The 9,247-nt window shown below is 36.2% G+C and overlaps 1 protein-coding gene and 1 non-coding gene across 2 annotated transcripts; one reads left to right on the forward strand and one right to left on the reverse strand.

The window, feature by feature from the left end:
- Positions 1 to 7,252: 7,252 nt before the first annotated feature.
- On the reverse strand, positions 7,253 to 7,325 carry Trnav-uac. The gene has a single exon. It is a non-coding gene; the product is annotated as a tRNA-Val (tRNA).
- A 250-nt stretch (positions 7,326 to 7,575) lies between these two features.
- Positions 7,576 to 8,293, forward strand: LOC116178604 (protein C10). The gene has a single exon (XM_031498154.1). The coding sequence runs from the start codon at positions 7,640 to 7,642 to the stop codon at positions 8,003 to 8,005; it is 366 nt and encodes a 121-aa protein (XP_031354014.1). The 5' UTR covers positions 7,576 to 7,639; the 3' UTR covers positions 8,006 to 8,293.
- Positions 8,294 to 9,247: the final 954 nt, after the last annotated feature.

The raw sequence follows: 9,247 nt of genomic DNA on the forward strand, positions 1-9,247 counted from the left end.
TTTGGTTTTGCGCATGCGCAGTCCCAACTTTTTTATTTATGGAAGAATTTAAACGAAATTTGATACATAGGCACTTGGGATAAAGGAAAATCAAACGCCAATTTCAAAATTTGGTTTTGCGCATGCGCAGTGCCAACTTTTATTTATGGAAGAATTTAAACGAAATTTGATACATAGGCACTTGGGATAAAGGAAAATCAAACGCCAGTTTCAAAATTTGGCTTTGCGCATGCGCAGTGCCTACTTTTTTTATTTATGGAAGAATTTAAATGAAATGTGATACATAGGCACTTGGAATAAAGGATCATCGAGCGCCAGTCTCAAAATTTTCTTTTGCGCATGCGCAGTGGCAACTTTTTTATCTATGGCACCATTTAAGTGAAATTTGATACTTAGGCGCTTGGAACAAAGGAAAATCTAACATTAGTTTTAAAATTTAGGTTTGCGCGTGCGCAGTTCCAACTTTCTTATTTAAAAAAGCATTGAAATGAAATTCTTCTCATAAACTGAAATTGAAGTAACACGTCAAAAATGGATTGCCCATGTGCAACGCTATCTTTCATATTTGTGGCCGGATTTTTACGATTTTAACAGAAATTGCATCTTATAAATGGGAAATGAATGCAAGTGGAAATGCGCTTTATGTAAATCGTTTACGATTACTTTTTAACTTGTTAATAATATGAACCTCTGTATTTGAAAAAACCTGCTTGCCAACAGTTTCCCTTATTTAGGCTACTTAACTTGGCCTAACCGTGCTTAACCGTAACTTTTGTCTTAGCCGGTCCTGGTAACGATGATTGTCCAAGTTATATCGTTTCAATAAATCGACAAAGTAGGTACTTACTGTTTACATGTAATAATTTCTTGTTCCAATTTCATTGCCGATCACGGATTAGCACAGTTTTGTTTTAAAACGGTTTTCGGCATGGAGGAAGTACCGGCGCGGTTTGTTGATATCGCTTGTTTAGCGATTAAATTGAACAAGTTAAAAAGTAATCGTAAACGATTTACCTAAAGCGCATTTCCACTTGCATTCATTTCCCATTTGTAAGATGCAACTTCTGTTAAAATCGTAAAAATCCGCCCACAAATATGAAAGATAGCGTTGCACATGGGCAATCCATTGTTGACGTGCTACTACAATTTCAGTTTATGCGAAGAATTTCATTTCAATGCTTTTCTAAATAAGAAAGTTGGAACTGCGCATGCGCAAACCTAAATTTTAAAACTAATGCTAGATTTTCCTTCGTTCCAACTTCCAAGCGCCTAAGTATCAAATTTCACTTAAATGCTTCCATAGATTAAAAAAAGTTGGCACTGCGCATGCGCAAAATAAAATTTTGAAACTGGCGCTAGATTTTCCTTTATTCCAAGTGCCTATGTATCACATTTCATTTAAATTCCATAAATAAAAAAATTGGCACTGCGCATGCGGAAAACCAAATTTTGAAATTGGCGTTTGATTTTCCTTTATCCCAAGTGCCTATGTATCAAATTTCGTTTAAATTCTTCCATAAATAAAAAAGTTGGCACTGCGCATGCGCAAAACCAAATTTTGAAATTGGCGTTTGATTTTCCTTTATCCCAAGTGCCTATGTATCAAATTTCATTCAAATACTTTTATAAGTAAAAAAGTTTGCAATTCGGTTTATAAATGGTCGAGATGCGAAAAGGGCACTGTGAATTTTGAATCGATTCGATTCAACTTTTGGCATTGCGTATTATATGGCTAAAGCTATGCCCATATTGAATTTCATGCAATTCAGTTCATAACTAACGGAGATGTAAAGCGATCGAACATTTCTAAACAAAGTTATCGTTCACACGGACAGATAGATGGACAGACAGACAAAGGAACAGACGGAGAGACCAACCGGCAGGCGACAAATAGCAATGCAAAATTATAAACGATCTCTAGGATCGTTAATAAACGGCAAAAGTGTAAAATTATGGAACATGTAAAAAACGGTTTTTTGTTTTTTTTACAATAACTTTTTTTGTAAGCGGTACAGAAAAAATTCCTTCCTTGGTACAAGACTCGACACCATAACGAACCAAAAAGCGAAAAAAGTAGAACAATAGCTCTTAAGATAAAGAACTAGTAGCGTCGCAAAACGAGCGGACGGACGGACGGACAGCCGGACGGACGGACAAAGTGGCCACATTAGCGCATTTTTTTTTAATTTCTGTGGAAATGCGCTAAAAAGACGATTTTCTGTCCAAACGATCCATAAATAACCGAGAGTTTAAAGTTTGGTAATGGAAGTGTCTGGTCAACTCAGTTCAGATTTGACAGAACGTACGCAACTACTCGAGAGACGAATAGTATTAGTAGATCGTTGTTTCAACACTTCAGTAATTTAGATACATCTAGATAACGAGAAAAAAGCGACAATTTCTCTTTGTCAATGTGATAACAAGACGTCGACGCCGTTAGCAATGTGAAACTTTTATAATGGGGTTGCTTCGTGGAGGTCTTTGAGTAAAGAATAAAAATGTATCTTTCACGTTTACATTAACAAAAAACGATTATGTATGGCATTTCGACTGAGAAAACCTGCTCGTATGTCATCCCTTAATCGTCCAAGACCGAAGACAAGTCGTTCGCATTACGTAAATGCAATTAGAGCTATCGTTCGAAAAACGATACAAAAATCGATGACTGGCTCGCTGTAAAAACAAAACACATAATTTAGATGTCCTCGATGCAGTCTCCAGCTTCCGATTTCTATTTAAATTTATCTGTGATAAAAATCTCCCGGAGAACATTTAAATATTTCAAGCGTGGTTTTAAAGGTACATACACGTTTTATGGCGATGCTCGTTGTGTCACCGGAACGCTAACGCCCGGGGGTGTGATTGATTTAAATGTTTGATAAAATATTCGACCTTTTTTCTACGCTTATTCCCTTATAATCCGTAAGGCGTGCTGTCAGTCTTAATTATTGATAATTGGGATTAATTTCTGGAAGTGGTCATGTGTTCCTAGTCAACTCTTCCCTAGGGATTAGTATTGTTTTCCCCATTTGTCTCTGCTGTCTGTTTATATTGGAGGAATTGTTTCATATAATTCAGTTGGATAATTTGTCACATGTTATTAAATACCGTCGGACTTGAATTTCTGTGCGATACTGTATGACTATTCTCAAAGGAATGTCGGAAGTGTCACTAATCTAACATTTAACACAACTAATTTCCATTTTCTTAATACAAAAGCTTTTTTAAATTATCTACCTAGCCTGGCGTACACTTGCACTTTAATAAAATTCTAAACGGCTCCGTAACATTGTCTAGTCGCGGCAGTACTTTTTGATTGGAAAGATGAGGGAATTTAAGTTTAAGAAATGTGTGCTTATACCGTTTATCGCTGGAAAGGGAATAAACCAAAATTGGTCTACGAAAGATGACAGATTGTAGTAACGACCCAGGTTAAAATACCATTCGAACTAAATTGGCCCACGCGCGAAAATCCAAAGACTCACAAATATGAAACGGGGGTGTCACAAAGTGCAATGATTAAACTTTTAAATATAGTATGGAGAGAATCGATGTTCCACAACGATTCTCAGACGAGATGATAAGAATCGATAAAATGGGTCCATAAATGGTTTCCACTCCTAGAAAGTTAATGACGACCGTTACCTAGTTATAGTTTTTTTTTACTTCGTCCTATTTTCTGTTACATACATATAAGGATATGTTTACAAACTGTCCTTGTTTTCCAGTAGACTTGATGAAAAAATTAAACTTCGGAGTGCAACGCTGGGAAAGAGTATCACTGTACAGTTAAAAGGTTTGAAGGAGGACCAATTGGGAATGTCATAATCAAAATTCCTCGGAATGGTAAGGGACGATAAATGCTGATGGGCAGGTTATGTGCACATTTCAGAAATTTTGTTCGAAATATTTCCCCCTATAATTAGAGTTAATGATTAAAAATGGCCGAATTCATTAATAAAGCGCCATTTCGGGGCGTCAATTAATTAGAAGAAAAGTAGGCATTTTTCGTTTAGCCACCTAGCGACAAGCCATATTCAACTATTACGGGCTCTCAACAGTAGAATTTTAATACTGGGAAAATTCTAATTCGGGTTAGAGCACGCGAAGCATTGCGTACGTGTGTCCGCGAAAGTATACAGGGAATAGAAGATTTTATACAGTGGCTTAATATTTTTTTATTACGTGGGCTTTGTGTTTAAAAACAAGGAAGCAAGTTACTGTTCTACAAGGGATTATAACTCAACCAAGGGTAGTCAAATCGGGTCCCTGGTCAATTACTTAGTGAACTTCAGAGAAAATTTTAGTGCGTACAAACAACACCCATTTTCCAAACAAAGACGGCTCTGTTTGTTGTGAGACACCCTATATTGTAGCCTATCTGACTCCCACGTCTTTTCCAGTTGTCGAATAACCCAAAGCGATAGAAAATTTATTTGACAATGACTGTATAATATCCGCTGTTTCCTGATGAGTAACAAGGCTTAGAAAGAACGAGTTATGAGAATGAGTTAAACCACAAAAGCGTGGTTGGTAATTCGACAGATTACTTGATGTATGAAAAGCCGTATCAGAGAAATGTTTGTTGAATAACGAAGCTATTTCATTTGGACCATAAGTGGTGTAATTTCTATCCAGTTGGAGCTTAATATTTTCAAACAGTTTAGGGGATTCAGTGTTTTGCTTAATAATTTCCCATGCGGCTTTCGGCATGTTTTGAGAACTTGCCATTAAATTGGTTAAGTACGATGAACGTGCAACTGCTAGGTGTTCTTAAGTAGTGTAACATATCGTTGGACATAATTATTATTATAATTATGGTCGGTGTTTCTTGTGAGAACTCAGGTCTAGCCTGGTTAACTAATCGCACGGATTAAAATCAAGTAACGATTAGTGTCTATGTCTGTGTCTGGTGAAGTTATGTATGTAAAAAAAAAAAAATAAAAAAAATAAAAAAAAATTAAAATCACACACGTACATTGGACATCTAGGGATAGTATGTAATTCGTACTTACCAACATACCTATTGATGGGCACAATAGCCAACGCTATCAGGAAAGAGGAAAACAAAACAAAACAAAAAAAATCATTATAATAATTCCTGTAATTTTATTAAATGGAGTTTATTGTGTAAGTGTTTCTTTGGCTTTGCGTTTGGGTTGAATACGAGTGGGTTGTGATAACGTGGTGTGTTTCTGTGAAGAAGGAGTTTTGTGTTTTTTAATTGTATTTATGGTGTTTCTTTGTTTTGTTATTATTATTATTATTATTATTATTATCCCTCTCTTGTTTTGGGCCCTCAACAGGCATGCGCCCAATTACAGAGTGACCCGCATAATGCTATTTAGAGGTGCCTCTGCAGAAGGTCTTAAGTTGGTCTATACTACTCCGGTATTTACCTTACGAATTAGGAAAACTGCAGGAAAACCTAATTCGGAGTAGCCGGTAGAATGCTCGGAACTGGCCTAAGGTAATTTCCATCTCCGCCACAGATGAAAAATTCACCTCAACCCAGGTTCGAACACCCAACCTTCGGATTTATAACCCAATGCTCTTACCACTGAGCCATAAATCCGATATCCGACATCATGCGCTATGGAGGATGGCGCTCGGCTAGTGTCGCGGAAGGCTACGTCGAAGGGTCGGAAATGACAAAAGTCAACGTTGCGACGAAAATCCTAGGCGGAGCGGGTCCTTCATCTCATCATAAAGAAATCGAAGAAAGACAACAAATGAGTGGACAACTCTTTATAAAGAACAATGTGGATTGCGTGATTAATATTAACAATTACTACTCGAATAAGCACTCCCCGAAGTAGGTGTTTCTTCAGGTGTTTCGCATTTATATTTATTTTGTTATGTATAAATAAATTATTTTGACAACCGACCACGTGACATTTGTTTATGGCCGCCGTCCATAAAGAGCCACTTTATGGCCGCAAAAGAATATCATAAAGTATTGATTATTATACAATCGGACATAAAGTATTTTTTGAAGCCCGAAAAAAAAATTGTCTCAGATCGACCCGGAAAAAAAATTTCTTATAGAATGTGGCCTGTAGAATCCATAATTTCAAACAGTTCCAAGATTGGCCTACTAGTTCAAAAGTTACAGGTCTTTGAATTTTCTTTCGAAATTGGTTTCTAGTCCATAACTTTTGATTGAGAAGTCTAATCGAAAAAGTACGATTTGTTTTGGATTCTACGCACCAAAATTAATAAGAAAAAGTGTTTTCCCGAGGAATTTTGGTGCAGTCGATTTTTGGTAAAAAAGGAAGGTTATACACTGCCTTTTTTTGAAGCCCGAAGAAGAAATTGTCTCAGATCGACCCGGAAAAAAAATTTCTTATAGAATGTGGCCTGTAGAATCCATAATTTCAAACAGTTCCAAGATTGGGCTACTAGTTCAAAAGTTACAGCATTGAATTTATAATAGTTATAAATTCAATGGTTACAGGTCTTTGAATTTTCTTTCGAAATTGGTTTCTAGTCCATAACTTTTGATTGAGAAGTCTAATCGAAAAAGTACGATTTGTTTTGGATTCTACGCACCAAAATTAATAAGAAAAAGTGGTTTTCCCGAGAAATTTTGGTGCAGTCGAATTTTGGTAAAAAAGGAAGGTTATACCTACACTGCCTTTTTTTGAAGCCCGAAGAAGAAATTGTCTCAGATCGACCCGGAAAAAAATTTCTTATAAAATGTGGCCTGTAGAATCCATAATTTCAAACAGTTCCAAGATTGGGCTACTAGATCAAAAGTGTTTTCCCGAGAAATTTTGGAGTAGTCGATTTTTGGTAAAAAGGAAGGTTAAGTATTCAAATACCTTGCGAAGTATTCGAATACTTTACGAAGTATCCAAATACTTTGCGAAGTATTCGAATACTAAATATTTGTGAAAGTATTTGAGTTACAAATACAAATACTGATTCCATAAAAGTATTTAATTACAAAGTATTTGAATACTTTAAAGGATTTGAATACTAAAAAGTATCGAATACTGCCCAGCTCTGCCCAGTACCTATAGTTAGTGAAATCAGAAATGTCTAAAAAAAATAGCAAAACGAATGAGCAACCATAATATTTCTACATAATAATAGTCCGTCTGTGTGTCTGAATCTGAAGCCGAAACTCATAACTCATGGTACAAAGAGCAATTCAACAAAACTTCATTTACGGATTAGTAATCGGCAAAAACTAATTCCAAGAGAGTTTGGGAACCCAGATACCTTAGTTTGAAATAAATAAAAAAAGTGGTTCCGCCCGGGATCGAACCGGGGACCTTCTGCGTGTAAAGCAGACGTGATAACCGCTACACTACGGAACCATTCACGATGGTGTGGTGTGTATTTTCATAATCGTTGCATCATATTACAGATATTTTGTCTATGCTTTTTTGGAAGTTGCGAGGAAGCCTGATGAAATCAAGCAAAAGTGTGAGGAACTCTTTCAATTTCTTAAGGAAGTCACAGCAAGTGCAGGATATTCAGAGATTTCGAGGAAGATATTGTTCACATTCTGTGTTAGTGGCGACTTCTGTGAAAGCAATGCTCAACTAAAAGGATGGTAAGGTAATGCAGTTTTCTGCACTCAGTAATAACCATAACCTCAATATCGCTGTAAAAAAAACAATTTTGAAAAATGTCGAAAGAAATAAATCTAACATCAGAACTTGCAATTACAATACTCAGTAAAGTACTCGATCAATTACAAGAATCTTCCAACGTGCAAAAGTTGGAGGAAGCCAAAGACAATGTCGGCAATGAAATGTTAAAAATGATGCAGTACATCTTTCCAATTGTAATGCAAGTAGAAATGGACGTAATAAAAGACTTTGGTTTTCCAGAGGGACGAGAAGGTATCGTGAAGTTTGCACAACTACTTCGAACCGTAGAAAGGGAGGACATCGAAGTCGCTCGAGTGCACGGTTTAATTAAAGCGTATTATCTACCGCCAGTATCCGTGAATGCCACTAACGAAACTACTAACGATGATAGGGTGGGATAGTATATTATTGTACATTTTTTAATGCAATCAAAGGGTATACGTTCGTTTTTGTGTTTTAAGAGTAGCGGAGGCAGAGCATGCTTGTTGGAGTAACACTCTTTTTTCAGTGCATCAATAAACAAACGAATACTAAAATAAGTATTACTATTACCTTTTAACTTATATAAGTATATATACCTATTTAACTCCATGCTTATGTTGTTTTATACACTAATTACATCCATCATATTTTATATACGATTGTATGTTAAAACATAAATGCATTTACAAATAAAAGAAACAAAGTAATGTGCTTTTTGTATCTTGGTGTTTATTAAATTAATAATAGGAAAAAAAAGGTCCTTGCCATTCAGAAATGATACTGTAACTACAATTCATTTGCGAAGAATTAATGAAGATAGCAGACCACTCTAAACAGCGATTATTATTCTGGGTCAATAAAATAAACTGTATGTTTTTCTTGTATTTTATTGTAGTGAATTTTCTAGAACAATAAAAGGCGCAATCAAGTCGAAAGTAAATTGATTAGCCCAACAAACATTTTAAAAGGTCATTCTTGGCGCAACAACCCCTTCCCACAACATATACATTGATGGGCCCAGCATTTCGTATAATCTGCATTGGTCCCTATGTCACTCTGGCCCAGTACAGATTTATATTGCATTTTACAATCAGCGTCTCTCCGATTCTGGCGTTAGGCGCGCCAAAGACAGGACCAGAGTAGACTTACTTAAACATACACAGCACAGATTGCTAACCTTATGCATTTTTTGCTTAGACCATATAGTACATGGACTGCTAATTGTAACTAAAATATGGTCAAGGACATCGCCTGGGTATGTGAGTTTCAGGGTAAACGAGTCTGTCCGAAGTTGTCCGATGAGACACGATTTGAGGCTGTCAACCTATAAATTAACAAACGTCAATTAATTAATCGCCTAGATATCCCAAAAAAAGCAAACTTATTCTTATTTGTGGACGTATAGCAAATAATGAAGAGCATTTAAAGCTTCCCGTACTACGCGGTTACTATAAAGCTGCTCTTTAAGCGATCGTATTGGTGTTTACACGACTTTAGTTTACCCTGAGATTCACATACCCACATAGATATATAAATACATAGATACAGCCATACCCCAACATAGTTCAAAAGGACGTACCATCTATTACCATCACTTTCGGCACATTAATTACATATAGCGCTATCCTTTATAGAGGTACCCTGAGCATGGAAGACAAGAT

The sequence above is a fragment of the Photinus pyralis genome, unplaced genomic scaffold, assembly GCF_008802855.1.
Source record: "Photinus pyralis isolate 1611_PpyrPB1 unplaced genomic scaffold, Ppyr1.3 Ppyr1.4_LG8, whole genome shotgun sequence".
NCBI lineage: Eukaryota > Metazoa > Arthropoda > Insecta > Coleoptera > Lampyridae > Photinus > Photinus pyralis.